The 23,058-nt window shown below is 43.7% G+C and overlaps 1 protein-coding gene across 1 annotated transcript; it reads left to right on the plus strand.

Moving 5' to 3' along the window:
• Positions 1–655: 655 nt before the first annotated feature.
• Positions 656–5,664, plus strand: LOC135610075 (ATP-dependent zinc metalloprotease FTSH 2, chloroplastic-like). Its single transcript, XM_065104063.1, has 5 exons — positions 656–804; positions 1,772–2,944; positions 3,115–3,428; positions 4,139–4,379; positions 5,085–5,664. The coding sequence occupies exons 2-5, from the start codon at positions 1,781–1,783 to the stop codon at positions 5,424–5,426; spliced, it is 2,061 nt and encodes a 686-aa protein (XP_064960135.1). The 5' UTR covers positions 656–804; positions 1,772–1,780; the 3' UTR covers positions 5,427–5,664.
• Positions 5,665–23,058: the final 17,394 nt, after the last annotated feature.

The following is a 23,058-nucleotide window of genomic DNA, read 5'->3' on the forward strand; positions in this document are numbered from 1 at the left end:
TGTTGTGGAAGGACATTACATACTTTTTCCGGTGTGAAGCTGACATAAAGGAGTTTGATGTGAGAAGCTCCACCCGAGACAGTATTATTTCATGCTCCTACGAACAATGTAGAAGCACACGTTCCATATCGAGGACTTTGTGACATTGGTGTTGAAGACGAGCATCGCACTAATGGCAATGAAGGATGGGGTCAGTGCTGACACTGAGAGGAGGCAGATGGCTAAACCATTATTAGAGGTTAGTAGTAGAGTCATCAAGAAGGGAGGGCCTCAAGGCGAGGACTTAATAACTTCTCAATGACTACGAACGAGAGTCTAAACAGCAATAACGATGAACGAAAACATCGGATAATAACAAAGAGGTATTACGAATATTACAAGAAATAAGAATATCATATAAGGAAAATAAAAAAGATATATTTTTAAATTTTTTTTTTAAAACTGTGGTTTTCTTTTGGATGGAAATCGACCGATAAATATAGATATATAGGAAAAAGAAATGTTGGGAGGTGAGAATCAAGATCGCGTGTAGGCTCGTGTGACCAGAAAAATATGGGGAATTGAGTTATCGTGGCGACGGTGCTTGCCACGTATCCCAACCCGCAATGACATCGCTTCTTCCCTCTTCTGTCTCGCACAACAAAGAAATATCCTAGTCCCCTTCGAATTGTCTCCTGTGCTTAAACCCAACCCCCAGCCCCCCTCCCCCTTCTCTCTCTCTCGCTCTCCATCCCCACCTTCGTTTCCCTGTCGCGACTCCGCCAACCAAGAGGGATTGAGAAGCGATCACCCACTTCGAAGCTGGTGAGTCTGTCTTCAGCCTTCTTTAAGCCTTCCTTTTCCGATCCTCCTTTTCGGCGTTCGGTACTTTCTGTTCTTGAAAAGGAATAAAAAAGGCTTTCTTTAAGATAGATATGTAGATTATGTCAAATAAATTGCGTTCTTGAAGGATTCCATCTCTTTGGTTATGTTTATATTAAGGCCACGATGTAGGTGGCCAAGGTTGCAGAAAGGATTGATGGATTCTGAGCTAAAATTCCAAGACGGTAATGTCTCTTGTGATGAGCGCTCGCACTTATTACGGTGTAGGTCGTGCTTGAATGTGCCGATAGGTTGCCGATGGATTGGATCATGCAAATGTTTTGCGGTCATCTTGCTTATCGACTGATGCGTTTAAGAGAAAAAGATCACCTTTTTGCAGTTCTTTCTCGTTATAAATTAGTATCTTCATCTTTATTCTTCAAAAGAAGTTTGGGAATTATGAAGGAGATGTGGTAGTTTGGCATTTAATGTGGATTCTAGTTTTGAATGGAAAGGGATATGAATATATAGATTGGCTACAACATGATGCCCTAGAAATATGGTGATCCAGTAAACCTACTTTCTTTGCTGAGTTAATCTTTACTTTCATAGGTTAGTCAACTTTGGTACCATTTCATTGGTTTGGGTCTGTCCACAACCTCAAAATTTCTAGTTAGAAACCAAAAAGTATATCCATGTGGAACATGGACTTCCTGAACCATAATGAGCTGAACATGGATGTTTGAACTTGTGCTTGGTATCTCAAGCCCGCCCTTGGTTTAATTGAGCCAAGCTTGTAAAGGCTTAGTGTGTTCAAGCTTGGATTGCTTGCATCACCGTGGTATCTCACTCCCTTCTCATATGAGCATACAGTTTTGTTTGTTGATTCAAAATCAACTTGATTTGAGCTCATTCTGTGGTAGCAAATTTTTATCATCAATCTGACTTCTCTTTCCTTGTGGCTGTTCAGGGAGAAATAATGGCAGCTTCAACAGTATGCCTGACTACAAGACCAAGATTTACAAAGGAGATTTTTGGAAGTCATCTCACTTGTTCGGCAGGCCTTCCTTCACTCTCTGTTTTATCTAAGCGAATCTCCATTTCTGCCTCTTTGGACCAGAAGCAGCGTGAAGGAAGAAGAGGATTTCTTAAGTTGCTCCTTGGAAATGTTGGATTAAGCTTGACTACCATAGTAGGTGCAAGGAAAGCTTATGCTGATGACCAAGGTGTATTATCTTCAAGAATGTCATACTCGAGGTTCTTAGAGTATCTAGACAAGGATAGGGTGAAAAAAGTTGACTTGTTTGAGAATGGAACTATTGCAATTGTAGAGGCTGTTTCTCCTGAGCTTGGTAATCGGATCCAGAGAGTCCGTGTGCAACTTCCGGGTCTCAGTCAGGAGCTTCTTCAGAAATTGCGAGAGAAGAGCATTGACTTTGCAGCACATAATGCTCAGGAGGACTCTGGATCTCTTTTGTTCAATTTGATTGGGAACTTAGCTTTCCCCCTTATCCTTATAGGAGGCTTGTTTCTTTTGTCAAGACGGTCATCAGGTGGACTCGGTGGACCCGGAGGCCCTGGCTTTCCCCTTGCCTTTGGCCAATCAAAAGCCAAGTTCCAGATGGAACCTAACACAGGGGTCACTTTTGATGATGTTGCTGGAGTAGATGAAGCAAAACAAGACTTCATGGAAGTAGTCGAGTTCCTGAAAAAGCCAGAAAGATTTACTGCAGTGGGTGCCCGTATCCCTAAAGGTGTCCTTCTTGTTGGTCCTCCAGGAACTGGGAAGACCTTGCTTGCTAAGGCAATTGCTGGTGAGGCAGGTGTCCCATTTTTCTCAATTTCCGGATCTGAATTTGTAGAAATGTTTGTTGGTGTTGGTGCTTCTCGAGTTCGTGATCTTTTCAAGAAGGCCAAAGAGAATGCTCCTTGCATTGTGTTTGTTGATGAGATTGATGCTGTTGGAAGGCAAAGAGGAACAGGAATCGGAGGAGGAAATGATGAAAGGGAACAGACTCTTAATCAGCTTTTGACCGAGATGGATGGCTTTGAAGGCAATACAGGTATAATTGTGATCGCAGCAACCAACCGCGCAGACATTCTAGATTCTGCTTTGCTTCGACCTGGGCGATTTGACAGACAGGTTTTTAGCAAGTCTTTTTCTTCTAATCAGATATTTTTAAAATCTGCAGTGGAGACGTTGACTGTTACAATTGAATTTAGATTATTAATAGCCATTGCATCTACAAAATTGTTATATTTGCTGATTTCTTTTGATCTGATGTTCTGAGAAATTGAGATTATAATTTGCAGGTTACAGTAGATATTCCAGATATTAGGGGACGCACAGAAATACTGAAAGTGCATGCTGGCAATAAAAAGTTTGAGAGTGATGTTTCACTTGATGTTATAGCAATGAGGACTCCTGGTTTTAGCGGAGCAGATCTTGCAAATCTTTTGAATGAAGCAGCCATACTGGCTGGGCGCCGTGGTAAGACAGCAATATCATCGAAAGAGATAGATGATTCTATTGACAGGATTGTGGCTGGAATGGAGGGAACAGTAATGACAGATGGAAAAAGCAAAAGTCTGGTTGCATATCATGAAGTCGGACATGCAATTTGCGGGTGAGAATAGCCTCTTATGTTACTTTTCTTCATTTTGTCTTTTGTCATTCTGTTGAATTCTGACCAAGCAGTGTGGCCTGTTCCTGAATGCTTTGGCGATTTCTTTTTCTTTTTTCCCTCGAAAATGAACAAACTGAAATCAACTTAGAGCCTTTCTGACACTTCTAGCAATGTGTAATCATTCTGGTATTTCTTTCCCGATTGCAGATATTACCTGTTAAACCTAATTGTTGTAGCTCTTCATATGTAGGCTTCCAGAAAGTCAAGCTTTTGAGTGTGAATTCCTCTAAAATGTTGATCCATTGTTCTTTCTCTCCTTGACATATGTTTTGATGGTAGGGAAGTGAGATCATGCTCACAATGGATCAACTATATTGGAAACCACAATTAACTACTGTATGACAGTTTTCTGGTTTCGACCTTTGCATTATAATTTAACTACCTCTGAGAAGTTTCTGTTTAGTTATCATAATGTCAGAGTTGTGTCAAACGGAGTGTAAATTAAGATGTCGGACCTCTTATATTCTTTTGCAAGGGGTAAGTTTTGACTGATACTTAAATTTCTGTTGGAAACAGTCATCACCTAACCTGTTTTGCTGTTTGTATTTTTGTCATTCTCAGTCTGTTTTAGTTGGTTTTAGCTGTTTTCTTCGCTATGACCATGAAAACCTTGACATCATATTTACCTAATTGACATTTCAAAATTGCAGAACATTAATTCCAGGACATGATCCTGTGCAAAAGGTCACCCTCATTCCACGTGGCCAAGCACGTGGACTGACATGGTTCATCCCCATGGATGATCCTACGTTGATTTCAAAGCAACAACTTTTTGCAAGAATTGTTGGTGGCCTTGGAGGTAGAGCTGCTGAGGAGGTTATCTTCGGGGAATCTGAGGTGACCACTGGTGCAGCTGGTGACCTGCAGCAGATTACTGGCTTGGCCAAACAGGTTAGTGTTACTACCTTACTTTTCAGTTTACAGAGCATCAAGAAATTGCTATCCCTTGCACGTCAAATGGTGAATGATAATAATCTTCCTCACCAAAATACGGTAATTCTTCTCAAATCCTTAGTTATTTCTTACACTTGTGCTTTACTAATAAATGAATAAAAGTTGAAAAAGGGAAGTGATAGGCACAGAGATATAGAGCTGTTCTTTGGCATTGAAAGCCCTTTAATTTCTGTGGTTGTTGCTTGATTCCTTGTATGTGTTGCATCATCCCAAGCTACATGTTGACATACTATGGTCATAGTACCACACAAACTACGACATACTATGGTCATAGTACCACACAAACTACTTTCTTCTGTCGTCATATTGATATTGTAAAAGATCTATTTAAAGTTGTGTTTTTTCTATGGCATAAAAGAATTTTCTGTTTGTCAGCAGGCAGAGATACCTTGTTGGCAGATGTTCTGGTGTTTGACATTATGTCTGCCCAGAAAACATCTATGAACATGATAAAATTATGATTATAAGGAACTAAGAACTCTGATCAAGATGATTGTCTTCTATGACATATATATTAACGACCGATTTAAGACAGATGAAAATGTGGTGAATATTTTTCATTATAAGTATGCATCTATGGTCTTAAACATCTCGTGACTTTTGCTATCCTTTTTTTGTGTTTTTCTTCTCTTCTTGTTGCAGATGGTGGTGACATTTGGTATGTCTGATATCGGTCCATGGTCACTAATGGATTCATCAGCACAAAGTGGTGATGTTATTATGAGAATGATGGCCAGAAACTCAATGTCTGAGAAACTTGCTGAAGACATAGATGCTGCTGTGAAGCAGATCTCAGACAAGGCGTATGAGATTGCGCTGAGTCACATTAGAAACAACCGGGAAGCCATGGATAAGATTGTCGAGGTACTCCTAGAGAAGGAAACAATGACTGGTGATGAATTCCGAGCAATTCTTTCAGAGTTTGTGGAGATTCCTGTCGAGAACAGGGTTCCTCCAGCCAGACCAGCTGCTGTCCCGGCTTAACATCTTCTTGTCATCAACTCTTTTATGTGCGAAGCCCTTCATGGGTGAGCATGTCATGTACAATCTGTATAACCTCCTGTTGTTCCACAGCAGTTGAATTATAGCTGACTGTGATATCTTCAAACAATCTTTGCTGTTCTTTTGAAACGATTTTCACTACAGTTGAGGTTGCCACAGAATATTAATTAAGGTGTAGTGTTATGTACAATCTAATATAACATGTTTAATCATTACTGAATTGTTTATCTTTTGTGACAGGAATTTCTGCTTTAAATTTTCTTATAGGGCAATCTATTTGACTATGAACAAATAGGACATGTAATTTCTAGTTTGATGATTGAACCCTAATGGATTGCTAGTGCAAAAGATACTGACTTGGCTTGCTTTTTATGTTGAAATACCTAATTCAAGAAGGAAGTGTTGGTGAACTTATGTGCAGTGGTTGATGAGTCAGCACGGCCTGGTCCACGAGTCGATGTCGGGAGTCTTCGGTCAGCTGAGCTGGTTGCCAAGGTCGGTCAAGCCCTCGAAAACGGGGTGTTGGCGTCGGAATGTTGATCGGCGTCTCTCAGTTCGGACGTCGGTTGGCGACTCGCCGTCGAGATGCTGGTTGACGACTCCAAGGTTAGAATGCTCATGGCTCGAGGGCAGCCGCTTTCCTACAAAGATGGCCCTCGTCGGGTGATTACCGACTTTGGCCCATCCGATGAGCAAGTTAGTTGTGCGTTGATTTGTTTTTGCCTCCCCCTGGGCTGGATGCCGGCCATGGGCTTTTATACTAGTGTACAAGGGTCGGTCGTACGCGGGTTTGGCGTGACGGTTGATCCTCGAGAGGTGAGATGGTACCTTTGTGCGGCCGTCGTCCCGGGACGTACCGAGCATGCCTTGGTACGGATTTTGGCTCGGCGTGTGGGGCTCTTGCTAACTTGGCTGTAGCGTGGCGTGGCATTGATCATGACGTGGCCTGGACCCAAAATATACCTTATCACTTCTCCCTCCCATCGAGGCGTGTTGTGGGGTCCTTGCGAGAGGGCGAGGGGCGCGCTTGGGTCGGAGTGCCGCGGATGTGTTGATTGCTTGCCAGGGAAAGTTGGATTGGCTCGTCGTGAGGCAATTTGGGGGGCGGCGCCCTGTGCTTTGGGAAGGGTTGGCATTGTTAGTCAAGTGACTGGGCCCAGATAGGATGATGTTGGCGAGTCACTGGTCAGGGTACCGAGCTGTGTGACTCGGGAAGAGACTAGACCTGTTGGCCAAGTAACTGATCTCGGGCTCATATTTGAGGCTGGCGAGTCACAAGTCGGGGGACCGATCTAGCGCGACTCGGATAAAGACTGGCGAGTCGCAAGTTGGGGACCGATCTGGTGTGACTCGGATAAAGACTGGCTAGTGGCAAGTCGGAGGACCGATCTGGCATGACTCAGGAAAAGACTAGCGAGTAGCAAGTAGGGGACTGATCTAGCGCGACTCGGATAAAGACTGGCGAGTCACAAGTCAGAGGACCGATCTGGCGCGACTCAGGAAAGGACTAGGCTTGTGGGCCGAGGGACTGTACTCGGGTTCAGGCAGGACTGACGAGTCATGGGTCAGGGACCAATCTGGCGCAACTTGGATGAAGACTGGGCTTGTGGGCCGATGTTCTACACTCGGGCTCAGGCATGAAAACTGACGAGTCGCAAGTTGGGGGACCGACTTGGCGCGACTCGGATAAAGACTAGCGAGTCGCAAGTCGGGGGACCGATCTAGCGTGACTTGGATAAAGACTGGGCCTATGGGCCGAGGGACTATACTCGGGCTCAGGTGGGATTGACGAGTCACAAGTCGGGGACCGATCTAGCGTGACTCGGGAGAAGATTGGGCTTATGGGCTGAGGGACTGTACTCGAGCTCAGGCAGGACTGACAAGTCGCAAGTCGGGGACCGATCTTGCGCAACTAGGATGAAGACTGGGCCTATGGGCCGAGGGTCTGCACTCGGGCTCAAGCATGAGGACTGACGAGTCGCAAGTTTGGGACAGATCTGGCGCGACTCGAATGAAGACTAGGCTTGTGGGCCGAGGGTTTGCACTCGGGCTCAAGCATGAAAACTAACGAGTCGCAAGTCGGGGGACCGACTTGGCGCGACTTGGATAAAGACTGGCGAGTCGCAAGTCAAGGGACCGATCTGGCGTGACTCGAATAAAGACTAGGCCTGTGGGCCGAGGGACTGTACTCGGGCTTAGGCAGGACCGACGAGTCGTAAGTCGGGGACCGATCTGGCACGACTCGGGAAAAGACTGGCGAGTCGCAAGTCGAGGGACCGATCTAGTGCGACTCAGATAAAGACTGGGCCTATGGGCCTGTACTCGGGCTCAGGCAAGACTAACGAGTCACAAGTCGGGGACCGATCTGGCATGACTTGGGAAAAGACTGGGCCTGTGGGCCGAGGGACTGTACTCGGGCTCAAGCATGACTGACGAGTCATAAGTCGGGGACCGATCTGGCGCGACTAGGATGAAGACTGGGCCTGTGGGTTGAGGGTCTACACTCGAGTTCAAGCATGAGGACTGACGAGTCGCAAGTCGGGGGACCGATCTGGCATGACTAGGATGAAGATTGGGCTTGTGGGCCAAGGGTCTGCACTTGGGCTCAGGCAGGAAGACTGACGAGTTGCAAGTCGGGGACCGATCTGGCGTGACTCGGAGAAAGACTGGCGAGTCACAAGTCGGGGACCGATTTGGCGCGACTAGGATGAAGACTAGGCTTGTGGGCCGAGGGTCTGCACTCGGGTTCAAGCATGAAGACTGACAAGTCGCAAGTCAGAGGACCGATCTGGCATGACTCGGATGAAGACTAGGCCTATGGGCTAAGGGTCTACACTCGAGCTCAAGCATGAAGACTGACGAGTCGCAAGTCGAGGGACCGATCTGGCGCGACTCGGATGAAGACTGGAGGGCATCGTTGGGTGACGCACTAGGGTTTGCCCAAGTGCCATTGTGCCACGTGGCGTGCCTGGTGGAGCGGCGCAGGGCCTGGCGGGAAACTTCCTGTCACGAATGGCTTCTGGCGGGAAAGTTTTTATGACGAGGCGCCTATGGCGGGAGCTCCGAGACCGACGAATCTGGAGAATCCGAGGAGTTATGATGGGTTTTAAATGCTGCGACCATCTCTCTCCTCGGGAAGCCCAATCGTCGCCTCGCGGTAGATTAGCCTATTCTTTATAAGCTTCTTCCAGAACAGTTGCCATCACTTTGCTTAGTCCTTCGTCCTACGCCCCGGCTCCTTCCTTCCAACCTTGAGGTCGGGATGTCTTTGTCTTCCTCTTTGTCTTCTTCTTCCTCGTCTTCTTCTTCTTCGTCTTCCTCTTCTTTATCTTCTTCTTCTGGGGGCCCACAGGCTGAGATTGTCAGTTTATCATCGGGTGGCGCACCTTCGGAGGCCGTAGGGAGTTCTCTCGTGCTTGAAAACCTTAAGTTGTGGCATAATATAGACTCGGTGGTGACCGAGGAACTTTTGGGGGTACTTCGGGATCGCTATCACATCTCAAAGTGCTATGGTGTTCACGCCCCTCGGCCTGGTCAACGGCTGTATGATCAGTTTCCCGATAGGTTCGGGTTGACCGTGGGTGCCCTCGAGGTGGGACTGCGATTCCCGCTGCATCCAGTTATCGAGGAGTGCCTCCGTAAGTGGGGAATATTGTCGTCCCAGATGGCACCGAACTCTTGGTGCTATCTAATGACTTTTCTTGGGGAGTATCGAGGAGCAGGGATCGAGCCAACTAGGACCCTCTTTCTAGCCTGCTTCCGTCTGTGCAAGGGGCGAGGCGGGTATTACCTGACCGCCCACAACGGTTTTAAGATCAGTGGTGCTCCTTCCAACAACAAGGGTTGGAAGAGTCGCTTCTTCTTCATCAGTTGTAGTCGGGGGTGGGGTTTCAGTATTGGATGGACTTCTTGAACCATCGACAATGTTCCCACGTTTCTTTCTATCGGAGAAACAACGGACGTGAATCGACTAAGGGGCATCTTGTCGTCTTCTCGTGCAATTAGGGAGATGACCGAGGAGTGGCTGGTCGAGACGGGACTAAGCCCAGCCATTGGGGGTATGGTCATTTGCATGTTATGGATCGTCCGCTCATCCCAAGCTAGCTGACCGACCAGGCCTTTGCTTGCAAAGATGGTGGACCTCCTATCGGTGAAAAGGACGCCTCACACCAAGGCCGCTGGTGTAATATCCCTCACTTTTGAAAATTATTAATAAGGATTTATATGTAAATTAGAGGACCTATATGTAAATATAAAAATTTCAAGGACTAAACTGTTAAGTTGCAAAAAAAAAAAAATCGAAAATTTCGGTTTTATCCCACCGCCTCCCACGCGGTGGGGCGTGGGGAGAAGAGAAGAAAAGAAGAAGAAGAAGAGGGAAAAGAAGAGAGGAGGAAGAAGAGGGAGAAGAGAAGAAAAGAAGAAGAAGAAGAAGAAGAGAGGGAAGATGGAGAGGAGAGAGAGAGAGGCAGCAGCTGCAGCTAGGGCTGCAGCACCTCTGTTTCCACCAGGTGGAAACAGAGGAGAGGATGTGTGGGGCGTTGGGGAGGAGAAGGGAAGAGGAAGAAGAAGAAGAAGAAGAAGAAGAAGATAGCTGTGGCAAGGCTGCAGCGAGGAGGTGTGTGGCGTTGGCGAGGAAAAGGGAAGAGGAGAAGAAGAGAAGGAGAAGAAGAGGGAAAAGAGAGGGAAGAGGGAGAGGAGCGAGAGGTGGCAGCAGCTAGGGCTGCAGCACCTCTGTTTCCAGCAGGTGGAAACAGAGGAGAGGTGTGGGGCGTTCGAAGAGGAGAAGAAGAAGAAGAGGAAGAGAAGAGGAAGCAGGAGAAGAGGTTGTGATACAGAGGAGAGCGTGTGTGTGACGCCGGGGAGGAGGAGGGAAGAAGAAGAGGAGAAGAAGAAGAGAAGGGAAAGGAGGAGCTGCGGCTGCGGCGGTGGAAGCTGCAGCTGGAAGAGGAGAGGAAGAGATGGTGAGGAAGAAGAGAAGAAGTAGAAGCGGGTGAAGAGGCGGCACCTCTGTTTCCTGCAGGAGGAAACAGAGGAAAGGAGGTGCTGTTCGTCGGGGAGAAGAAGGGGAGGAAGGAGAAGAAGAGAAGAAGAAGAAAGGAAGGAGAAGGAAGGGGAGAAGGGAAAGAAGTAGCTGCGGCTGCGGCTGTGGCAGCTGCAGCTGTGGCAGGGAAAGAGGAAGAGGAAGGAAGAAGGGAAGGAGAGGAAGAAGAGAAGGGGAAGAAGGGGCTGCGGCTGCGGCGATGGCAGCTGCAGTTGGAAGAGAAGAAGGAGAGGAAGATGAGCAGGGGAGGAAGAAGAGGCTGTGGCCGTGGCTGAGGCTGCGACTGCAGCAGTGCAGCTGGGAAAGAAGAGAAGGAAAGGAAGAAGAAGAGAAAGGAAGAAGGGAAGGAAAGGAAGAAGAGAAGGGGAAGAAGGGGCTGCGGCTGCGGCGATGGCAGCTGCAGTTGGAAGAGAAGAAGGAGAGGAAGATGAGCAGGGGAGGAAGAAGAGGCTGTGGCCGTGGCTGAGGCTGCGACTGCAGCAGTGCAGCTGGGAAAGAAGAGAAGGAAAGGAAGAAGAAGAGAAAGGAAAAGGGAAGAAGAGAGGAAGAGGAGAAGGGGAGGCAGCTGTGGCAGTGGCAGCTGCAACCGGAAGAGAAGGAGAGGAAATAGAGCAGGGGAGGAAGAAGAGGCTGCGGCTGTGGTGGCTGCGGCTATGGCTGCGACTGCGACTACGGCAGTTGCAGCTGGGAAAGAAAAGAAAGGCAAGGGGAAAAAAGGGGCTGCGGACGGGATTGCGGCCGCAGCGGCAGCGACTGCGTATGCAACAGTTATGTCTGCGAAAGAAGGGGAGGAAGAAGGCAGTGCGGTGGAAGGGGCAGCGACAGCGGCGGTGGTTGTGGCAGCTGCGTTTGGGAAAGAAAAAGAAGGAATGAGAGTAAGAGAGAGCAGGTGACTGTGCCTCGATATTCGATACGTGGTGTAGTTGCGAAGAAAGAAAGAAAACGAGTGCACAAAACGAAACAGAGAGAGGACACGGAGGAAAAGTAGAAGGATTTGGGCTGACACCTTCTTCGAATCTTTGGATCGAAACCTTCAAAAGGCAAGTTTCCCGATCGTTTCTCCTGTAATTGTTCTAATCTTTCCTATTGCAAGTATCCTGATCTTTCCTTACTGCAATTTTATCTGTACATTTGCTTTGAATATGAGGAACTTTGAATTGTTCTAGCCTTGCATTTGATATATCTCATGTTTAGACGTAACGATTCGAATCTGTGCAACTTCCAAGATTCTGACCTTTCTACCTTGTTATGGTTATAACTTCATGTATTGACATCTGATTTGGACAAAACTTATTTGATCAGAATATAGACTCATAAACCTTTGTTTTGATAGCTTATTTTAAGAATTCGGAGTAAGTTTGCCTGCCCAAACTTCTGTTTCAAATGAGCCTACAGATTCTGCAAAACAGGGATCGTAATTTCTGACCTTTTGATACTGAACTGCTTATAAGTCCCTGTTGCAAACGTTGATTTATTCAAAGCTTATTTCATTGGAAACTAGACTCGTAGATCTTTCTTTTGATATATGGATTGAAAGATTTAGAATCCAAACACCTGCCCAGTTATCTGTTGAATCTGACATTATGAATTCTGCCAAACAGAGATTTTGTTCTACGACCCTTGTTTACCAAATTATTTGTAACTCTCTCTATTGGACAGTTCAATTCATATGAAGCCTGTCTTATCTGAAAGTATAATCCAATGATATATTTCTGAGTAAATTGGAGCACGATTGATAGTTTGAATCATTTGTTCAATGTGCCTCTTGTATTCTGCCAGAAATCGAGCTTTGGTCGATTTCTCATATTCTGGTTTCATTCCTTTGGAAATTGATATCCTTTAGCTTTCTTATTCAATTGAGCTTTATATTACTGCTTTGAATGTAAGCTCTTGTCCTTAAAATTATTGTATTCTTGAAAACTGTTGTGTAACGTTTATGCTATATCGTATTGACTCATATAGGCACATGTTTATCCCATTGTTCCGCATTTGCTTTCGATATGTGCCTATTCCAGTTTCATTCCTTTGGACATTGAATTCATCAAATCTTCTTATTTGAATTGAGTTATATGTGATTGCTTGGAATCCTTGAATGCTCTTGCTTTCATTTCCTTTCAAATCTGAATATAATTGTGAAAGATTATTGCTTACTTCGTATTGACTCGTAAAGGCACATGTACGTTTTGTTGTTCCGCATGTGCTTCCGATATGTGCTATTTATTATTCATACTATCCTTTTGTACTCTGGTGTTTGTGGGATATTGTGAACCTTTGCCAGAAATGGTGAAGGGAGTTATGCATAGAGCTTGAGATGCTCTGCCGGCCCCTTATGACTTCACTCAGATGTGGGTGGGTGGAGCTCCCAGACGTGGGAGACCTCCTAGACGTGGGAGACTTATGTTTGGTGGTCATTCAGAAATGGATGTACCATATTATGTTATGGTCCCACTTCACCTTCTGTATGTTTGATATGGTATCCAGAGCTTTGGTTATGTGTTTCTATACGTGCTTTGGATACGAATGATATGAATGCAACGTCAAATTCGACGTTTGAGCTTCTGTTTCGTATTCGTTATTGATATGCTCCAAAATGGTCCATATGCCATTGATATGTTTCGAAATGTCCCATTTGCTATTGATATGCTCCGAAACGTTTCATACGCCTTTGATATGCTCCGAAATGTTTCATTTGCTATTGTTATGCTCCTAATGTTTCATTTGTCATTGATATGCTCCGGAACATTTTATACGCTATTGGTATGCTCCAATTACTCTATGCTCCATTTGCTATGAACTGATATGTTTTGAAATGTCCTATTTGCAATTGATATACTCCAGAACATCTCGTACGCTGTTGATATACTCCAATTACTCTATGCTCCATCTTTATGAACCAAATATGTTTTGAATGACATGACACATATGATTTTGTATCTAATGAGATGGTATCCTTGAGAATTCTTGTATTATGCCTTGCATTATGACATCTTACTTGTTTGAAACCGTTCCTTTTGTTCTGAATATGCTTTGTCACTTGCTGAGCTGTTTTTAGCTCACTCTGTTGTTATATAAAATCTTTCAGGTCAGCTTGTCAGATGTTTTGAATTGGGCTGAGGCAGTGGAGAGCTATTCAGAATTATGGGCAAAGTCTTGTTGGTTATTATGTTATTGTTGTATAAGCATATTTTGTATGAAATGAAATGTTGTCGATGAATCGAAATGGATATATTGTGTAAAAGTGTTAGAATATCTCTCTTATTTGGAATTTTAAAATGTTAAGTCTAATTTATGATGATATGAACTTGTGGTGAATAGTCGGAGTTCTGATTGTATAATTTATTTAGCTTGTGGATTTATAAATGTTGTTCATGTTTTTCAAATTGGTTTGGGTTGCCATAAATGTGAATTATCGAGTGATGTGATATAGGATTATAAACTGCACATGTTTTATAGATATGAATTTGATAGAATGTTTTTCAGTGTCCTCAAATGTGTGTTTGGATCCTGGATTGGTTTGCGTTAAATTGATTTGTTGGCATGGATTAATGTGTTGAAAATTTTAATATCATGAATATTTTTGAGGGGCGTGAGAGCTGGGCCAGCGTCTCGGAGTGGCGAGGGTTCTGGAGCTGGAGGAGCCTCGCAGAAGGGCACACCAAGGAGGACGCCGAGGTCTCTGGAGGCAAGTCGCCCTCAGAAGAAGGCGAAAATTACGGTTCGGAAGACGTGCGCGAGCTCGGCTGCTCATGAGAGTGCCGCCCCAGAGTCGTCGGGGTTGCTCCCCAAGGCGAGGGCTATGGGAGTGCGAGAGGAAAGGGGGTGGCCAGATCTGTTAGGATCAAGAGCGGCACTAAGAGGGGGGGTGAATTAGTGCAGCAGAAAACTTTCGCGATTTCAGAAAAATGTTTGTTTCGTTTAAAATTGATTTTGACGAAAATGGTTTCGATTCAATCTATTTCGGAGAGAAGTTGAACTTGAAAGCTTTCGTAAAAGTGCAAGAGAAGATTAAGGAGGTTTGTAGTAAAGTAAATTGCACAAATGAAAAGCAAACCGAAATTTAGAGTGGTTTGGTCAAGTTGACCTACATCCACTTTCGGATTCCTCCTTCGACGAGGTCATCGGCATCCACTAAAGGCCTTCCTTTAATAGGTGAAGATTGAACACCTCTTTATAACACTTTCTCCTTTTCCCGGGTTTATGAGACAACCTTTACAAGTCTCACTCCTCTTTCTTGGATAGTTACAAGGCTAAGAGATGAAGGAGGAGAACTCTAACTTTTACAACACTTTTACGACCCAAGACTTTAAGATTAAGCCAATACTTTCGTGCCCTTTTATGCAGAACAAGGTAGGGTTTTTATAGGCCCCAATGGCTTTCAAAATTGGAGCAAAAAAGTGTCACATCCCCAGAATCCGGGGTACTAGCGGTACCACCACCGTTATTGGGCGGTACTACCGTCGCTGATTTGACTCTAGGTAGTACTATTGCCAAACAGGGTTGGTACCACCGCTGGCAGCACTGCTGCTGGCGATACCACTACCCAGAAATCTAGGGGCACTGCCTTCTAGGTGGTGCTACCACCGGCCATGTTTTCAGGGGCTGAATTGGGTGCTCAATTAGGCCCAATTCAGCCCTGTTAAGGGCCCAATTGACCCATAATTAAGTTAGTGGGATTACCTCCCAATCCTAACTTAATTTACGCTCTAACTACGATAATTAAGACATAATTACTATTGAATCTCGTATTTTGATGATGAAACTACTTGATATATGTTTAGGATTTAATATGCGTTTTGAGTGACGCAGGATGCTTTGATCAGGATGAGACAATTAAAGCAGGAACATCATGTTGTGCCGGAGGAACATGTCAGAAGATTGGACATCGGGCCGGTGGATCGGTCGACGTATCGACAGAAGGCTTCGGGCCGTGAACTCGGGCATCGGGCCAAGAAGAGCGGTTATTGTGCCAAGGATATCGGAGTTGCGGAGTCAACTGGCCGATTGGGCAATAGGCCGCAGGAGAGGACGATGCGCCGAAGAATCAGACGAAGCGTCGAGGGACCAATGACATGCCGGACAACTTGGTTAATTGCTTAGGATTAATTGTCTCGATCAAAGTTTTGTTTTAATTGTGCAGGATTAACTATGATAACGATGAAGACATAAAGCGAAACAAAGTGTCGGAGTCAAGCGCGAAGGATTTGTTGCGAGTTCGAGAGTTCGACGGAAGTCCGAAGGTTCGTCGGGAATGCTACCGGAACTAGCCGAGAATGAGTTGGGAGCTTGCCGAAGGGTTTTTCGGAAGCTCGCCGGAAGGTTCGTTGGGAGTTCGCGGAGTTCGCCGAGAAAGATCGGAGCTTGCCGAAGAAGCTTGTTGGAACTCGCTAAGAACAAATCGTGAAGTCTAGGAGCTTGCCGGGAATCCGCAGAATGGTTTCCGAGAGTTCATCGGAAGATCGCCGGAAGTTTGTCGGAAGCTCGCCAGAAGAAGTCTTGACTTGCGGATTTTGTAATAGCTTAGAAAATGTCTTTAAAATCATAGTTAGCACGTTAATTAGGGTTAGGATTAGGTGTTAATCCTATAACCCAAGTAGGGGTCAATTAGGCCCAAGTTCGGACTGGTTTGGGCCAAGTTTGGAGCCAAACCAAGTGAGCTGAAATAGTGAAAGAGGTGGCACCGCCCCAGCCAGGAGGTAGCACCGCCCAGGCTAAGTCTTCCAACGAGGCTGGGAGGTGCAACCGCCCCAGCCGGGAAGTGGCACCGCCTGAGCTCAGTCTTCGAGCAAGACTGGGCGGTGCAACCTCCCTGACAGAGAGGTGGCACCGCCTGAGCTCAGTCTTCGAGCTCTGGCAGAGAGGTGCAACCGCCTCTGTCAAGAGGTGGCACCGCCTGAGCTCAGTCTTCGAGCTCTGCCAGGCGGTGCAACCTCTCCAGTCAGGAGGTGCAACCGCCTGATCCCGGAATTCCGGGATTTGATCGTTTTGAGCTCCAAATTTGAACTGGGTTGGGGCCTATAAATACCCCACCCATTCAGCACTGAAAGAGCAAGAACTAAAGCCGAAATCTTGATCTTTTCAGTGGTTCTTAGAGCTCAAAACTGCTAGTTTTCCTCCTCCTTCTGTTCTTCAAGTTTGAGTTGTAAAGAGAGGAGAGAAAACATTTGTAAGGGTTGTCTCCTGAGCCCGTCAAAAGGAGTGAATCTGTAAGAGGGTAGTTGGCCTTCGCCTATTGAAGGAAGGCTCCTAGTTGACGTCGGTGACCTCGCCGGTGGAGGAAGCCAAAAGTGGAGTAGGTCAAGACTGACCGAACCACTCTAAATCTCTGGTTTGCGTTTATTTTGAGCACTTTATCATTACTGCAAACCTCCTACATAGCTACTGCTCTCTGCGCTTTTACGAACGAGTTCTATGCAGTTTACGTTCACATCTTAATTCCATTTACAAACTGCAAACTGCTCTCTGCGCTTTTACGAACGAATTCTGTGCAGTTTACGTTTACGTCTTGATTCCATCTACAAACTGCAAACTGTCTCTCTGCGCTTTTACGAATGAGTTCTGTGCAGTTTACGTTTACGTCTTGATTTCACTTACAACTGCAAACTATCTTCTGCGCCTTTTTTACGGACAAGGTTCTGTGCAGTTTACGTTCACGTCTTGATTTCATTTACAACTGCAAACTGTCTTCTGCGCTTTTACGAACAAGATTCTGTGCAGTTTACGTTTACGTCTTAATTTCATTTAGAACTGCAAACTGTCAACTGCGTTTAGACGCAAACTGCGTTTAGACGTAAGCTGCGTTTAGACGTAAACTGCGCTTAGATGCAAACTGTGTTTAGACGTAAATCTGCGTTTAGACGCAAACTGCGTTTAGACGTAAATCTGCGTTTAGACGTAAATCTGCGTTTTAGATGTAAAACTGCGTTTAGACGTAAACTACGTTTAAACGTAAAACTGCGTTTTAGACGTAAACTGAGTTTGGACGTAAATCTGCGTTTAGACGTAAATCTGCGTTTAGACGTAAATCTGCGTTTAGACGTAAAACTGCGTTTAGACGCAAACTGCATTTAAACGTAAATTGTGTTTAGACGTAAACTACGTTTAGACGTAAACTGCACTTAGTCATAAGTTATCTTTGAGTCGGCTTTTGCTTCAAAACTGATTTTTATCGAACGAACGCAGCTTTTGTTTTTAATCGCTAAAAGATATCCGCTGCACTAATTCACCCCCCCCTCTTAGTGCTCTCGATCCTAACAATTGGTATCAGAGCGGGGTATTTCTCATTTCGGATTTACACCCGAGAGAAATGGCTCTTCAAGAGGGCTTATCGGTTGTTCGTCCACCGTTCTTTAACGGATTGGACTACACTTATTGGAAAACTCGAATGAGAGTTTTCTTGATTTCTCTGAATCTGGATTTATGGAATATTGTTGAAAACGGTTTTCAACTTCCCTCCAAACCGATGAACGAATGGTCGGATTTGGAGAAGAAGTATTTTTCTTTAAACGCAAAGGCTATGAATGCCTTATTTTGCGCTTTAGACAAAAATGAGTTCAATCGGGTTTCTTTGTGCGAAACGGCTTTCGATATTTGGCGCACTCTTGAAATCACGCATGAGGGAACTAGTAGAGTCAAAGACTCGAAAGTTAATATCTTACTACATGATTTCGAGCTTTTTCATATGAAACCAAGCGAAACCGTTGTTGACATGTACACCCGTTTTACGGATGTCGTCAATGGTTTAAAATCACTTGGTAAAAGCTTTTCGGATTTTGAACTCGTTAACAAAGTTTTGCGCTCACTTTCTAAAACTTTGGATTCAAAAGTAGCTGCTATTCAAGAATCGAAAAACTTGAACCAATTTCCACTTGAAGAACTAATTGGTTCATTGATCACATATGAAATGACGTGCAATGCACGTGAAGAACTTGAGAACCACCTTCCAAAAAATAGGAAGGATTTGGGACATAGAACATTTGAAGACCACTCGAGCATAAGCTCAAGTGATGGTGAACTTAAACTACAAATGAAACAAAAATTAAAAAGTAAAAAGAACGGAACTACTTGCTTTGAACGCAAGAAGAAGAACAAAAATTGGGATGAATCGAGCTCCTCTGAAGACGAGGAGAAAATCAACAAAGGCAAGGTGGCAAACTACGCCTTTACGCCTTTCGACGCTGAGATAATCAAAATGCCTTTAATTTACTTCGAAATTACATGATGTTTTAAATGATGCATTTTTCTTTTTCTTAAAAATTACATTTTTAATTTAATAATGAAAATGCAAAAATATGATCATGCTTGTAATTTTGAAAATGATAATGAAAATTGCATGTCTTATGTTAATGCAAGATAGAAATCTAATGATTGTACACCTAGTGAGATTAAATCTTATTTATGTGCTTGAGAAGCAAGAATGTATATTTTGATGATTTTCATATTGCTTTTCAATGACGATACATGGCTTTTGTTTGGAAGGCTTGATATTTTTTATTGTCTTTGTTTGTTAAATATGATGTATGATTCTGACATAAGAATAAAGATTTGAGATTTTAAAGTTATACATGATGATTTTTTTGATTGATGGTTTTATGATGAAATCCATTTCACGATCCTAAACGTTGATGCATGTTTTCATTTGACATAAATGAAAAGGCATGCTAACATGAAATCGATCACTTAAGATGAAACACTTAAAAAAAAAAGGGGAGAAATATATGAATTGATGCTATAAACACTATGCTATGATTATCCCATGCTTGCATCACCAAGAAATATATGATTGCTATCATTGCTATATGCCCTGTATCAAGATATCAAACAAAATCTTGCTTCACAGTTTTACGCATTGATATCTTACCATATGATGAAATGCTACAATTGATGAACACTTGAAATGTAATCCTCTATCTTATTGATTTTTCAATAAATCTATGCTTGTCATACATGAATTTATTGAATATAATTTTGAGGATGATTTCAGATTTGACAAATGCTTGATTCGTATTTGCGACATAAGATACACTTTAAACATGAATCATGCATCAATCATGTTAAATGCTTCAATCATTTTCTATCTCTAGAGTTCTCGATTTTGATAAAATACAAGTGATAAATTCATTTATGATATCTTATAAATCACTTGAATTATGAATGAGTTTTTTATGATGTGTTAAAAGAATCACTTAAAAAGAAAATGCTTTTCCCATCTTATCGAGATTAATGATTTCATAATATTGTGTGAATCTCGAAATTGATTTTGATGAAATAGTAATAACATTATTCATGTTATGAATCTCAAAAATGATAATATGCTTCATGTGATAATATGAATACACGAAACACTTATGATATGATTTTTATACAATTCCGTGTATTCATAAAATATTTATCTCCTCATCCAATAACTTTTCTTGATATTCCTTATGAGATGAAATGAAATAATGCATGAAATACAAATGAGGAGTTATTGATCATGCATGGTAGGATATAATTTGACAAAATTGATACCATCATGATATGAAACATTTATGATTTGCAATTATGCATGCAATACTTGTGCTTTCTAATTATGATGTGATGTATTGCATATGATGTAAATCATGATGAGTGCTAAGTTACACATTTTGAGAAGAAATTGCTATATTGAAACATTAATGTAATTATGAATGATGATATGATATTATGCATGTAATACTTCAACTTATGATAATGCAATGATAAAATATTCATGATGAAAAATTGTCTTGACATTCATAACTTAATTATTCATCCTTTGTCATGATTTTGAAATCGTTGTAAAAGGAAAAAGAACTACAAAACTGTATTCTTCCTTTCTTTTTGACAATGACAAAGGGGAAGATAGCTAGCTTGCACAAGTCAAGAAGATGCAAAAACTTGATTACTAGCTTGCCTATCTTAAGTAGTAAAGATTGCTAACTTGCTTATTTCAAGAAGCAAAAGTTGTCTTCTTGAACATCACTATCTTGAATATCTCAAGAAGCAAGACTTGCAACCTGCACATTACAATAGGAAGCAATAATCATGAGCCTACACAAGAAAGTTATCTTGCATTTGCTTTCGAAATTTTTGCTAGCCTGTATAGTGCGAAACTTGTATATCCTAAAAATTGCTAGCTTGTAGTCTAAAGAGAAGCGAAAAGTTGCTATCTCAAAAGAAGCATATGTGCTATCTTGCCTATCTTAAGAGGCAAAAATGCTAACTTGCACATCTAGCAAAACTTGACAAATTTGCATATTTCAAGAAGCAAGAGTTGCCTTCTTGAACATCTCTAATTTGCTAGCTTGCATGATATAGAACTTGCTAACTTGAACATCTCTAATTTTCATACCAAGTGCTATCTTGTATGCTATAAAACTTGCATATCTAAAACTTGATAGCTTGAATATTCTAAGCATGATTCAAAACTTGCTATATTTTCTAGCAAAATTGCATGATGATAAAACTTGATAATATGTTTTTCATGCAATAAGTTGAACCAATATCACAAACACTTGATTGTGATACTTCTCCTTTTTGTTGATGACAAAGGGGGAGAAGTATGTTGATGAAAGTATGTTGATGACATGACATGTGATGCATAAGTTTATGCATATGTTCATGTTGACGTGTTGCAAGTATTCATGATGAATATTGCAATGACTTGAATTCAGTTCGAATTCAAGGTTCTATCAATATGGCATATTGATAGGGGGAGTTTGTTTAAACTCCGGGAGTTAAGGTTAACTCCGTCATCAAGTAGTTGTCATCATCAAAAAGGGGGAGATTGTTGAATCTCGTATTTTGATGATGAAACTACTTGATATATGTTTATGATTTAATCTGCGTTTTGAGTGACGCAGGATGCTTTGATCAGGATGAGACAATTAAAGTAGGAACATCATGTTGTGCCGGAGGAACATGTCAGAAGATTGGACGTCGGGCCGGTGGATCGGTCGACGTATCGACAGAAGGCTTCGGGCCGTGAACTCGGGCATCGGGCCAAGAAGAGCGGTTATTGTGCCAAGGATATCGGAGTTGCGGAGTCAACTGGCCGATTGGGCAATAGGCCGCAGGAGAGGACGATGCGCCGAAGAATCAGACGAAGCGTCGAGGGACCAATGACATGCCGGACAACTTGGTTAATTGCTTAGGATTAATTGTCTCGATCAAAGTTTTGTTTTAATTGTGCAGGATTAACTATGATAACGATGAAGACATAAAGCGAAACAAAGTGTCGGAGTCAAGCGCGAAGGATTTGTTGCGAGTTCGAGAGTTCGACGGAAGTCCGAAGGTTCGTCGGGAATGCTACCGGAACTAGCCGAGAATGAGTTGGGAGCTTGCCGAAGGGTTTTTCGGAAGCTCGCCGGAAGGTTCGTTGGGAGTTCGCGGAGTTCGCCGAGAAAGATCGGAGCTTGCCGAAGAAGCTTGTTGGAACTCGCTAAGAACAAATCGTGAAGTCTAGGAGCTTGCCGGGAATCCGCAGAATGGTTTCCGAGAGTTCATCGGAAGATCGCCGGAAGTTTGTCGGAAGCTCGCCAGAAGAAGTCTTGACTTGCGGACTTTGTAATAGCTTAGAAAATGTCTTTAAAATCATAGTTAGCACGTTAATTAGGGTTAGGATTAGGTGTTAATCCTATAACCCAAGTAGGGGTCAATTAGGCCCAAGTTCGGACTGGTTTGGGCCAAGTTTGGAGCCAAACCAAGTGAGCTGAAATAGTGAAAGAGGTGACACCGCCCCAGCCAGGAGGTAGCACCGCCCAGGCTAAGTCTTCCAACGAGGCTAGGAGGTGCAACCGCCCCAGCCGGGAGGTGGCACCGCCTGAGCTCAGTCTTCGAGCAAGACTGGGCGGTGCAACCTCCCTGACAGAGAGGTGGCACCGCCTGAGCTCAGTCTTCGAGCTCTGGCAGAGAGGTGCAACCGCCTCTGTCAAGAGGTGGCACCGCCTGAGCTCAGTCTTCGAGCTCTGCCAGGCGGTGCAACCTCTCCAGTCAGGAGGTGCAACCGCCTGATCCCGGAATTCCGGGATTTGATCGTTTTGAGCTCCAAATTGGAACTGGGTTGGGGCCTATAAATACCCCACCCATTCAGCACTGAAAGAGCAAGAACTAAAGCCGAAATCTTGATCTTTTCAGTGGTTCTTAGAGCTCAAAACTGCTAGTTTTCCTCCTCCTTCTGTTCTTCAAGTTTGAGTTGTAAAGAGAGGAGAGAAAACATTTGTAAGGGTTGTCTCCTGAGCCCGTCAAAAGGAGTGAATCTGTAAGAGGGTAGTTGGCCTTCGCCTATTGAAGGAAGGCTCCTAGTTGACGTCGGTGACCTCGCCGGTGGAGGAAGCCAAAAGTGGAGTAGGTCAAGACTGACCGAACCACTCTAAATCTCTGGTTTGCGTTTATTTTGAGCACTTTATCATTACTGCAAACCTCCTACATAGCTACTGCTCTCTGCGCTTTTACGAACGAGTTCTATGCAGTTTACGTTCACATCTTAATTCCATTTACAAACTGCAAACTGCTCTCTGCGCTTTTACGAACGAATTCTGTGCAGTTTACGTTTACGTCTTGATTCCATCTACA

Source organism: Musa acuminata, chromosome BXJ2-4 (genome assembly GCF_036884655.1).
Source record: "Musa acuminata AAA Group cultivar baxijiao chromosome BXJ2-4, Cavendish_Baxijiao_AAA, whole genome shotgun sequence".
NCBI classification, from domain to species: domain Eukaryota; kingdom Viridiplantae; phylum Streptophyta; class Magnoliopsida; order Zingiberales; family Musaceae; genus Musa; species Musa acuminata.

What these genes read in the sequence shown, in the direction of transcription:
- LOC135610075 (XM_065104063.1), top strand. Translation starts at nt 1,781, where the DNA reads ATGGCAGCTTCAACAGTATGCCTGACTACAAGACCAAGATTTACAAAG. An exon ending in GTCGGACATGCAATTTGCGG is followed by an intron (nt 3,429 to 4,138) that starts GTGAGAATAGCC and finishes TCAAAATTGCAG; the next exon opens with AACATTAATTCCAGGACATG. An exon ending in TTACTGGCTTGGCCAAACAG is followed by an intron (nt 4,380 to 5,084) that starts GTTAGTGTTACT and finishes TTCTTGTTGCAG; the next exon opens with ATGGTGGTGACATTTGGTAT.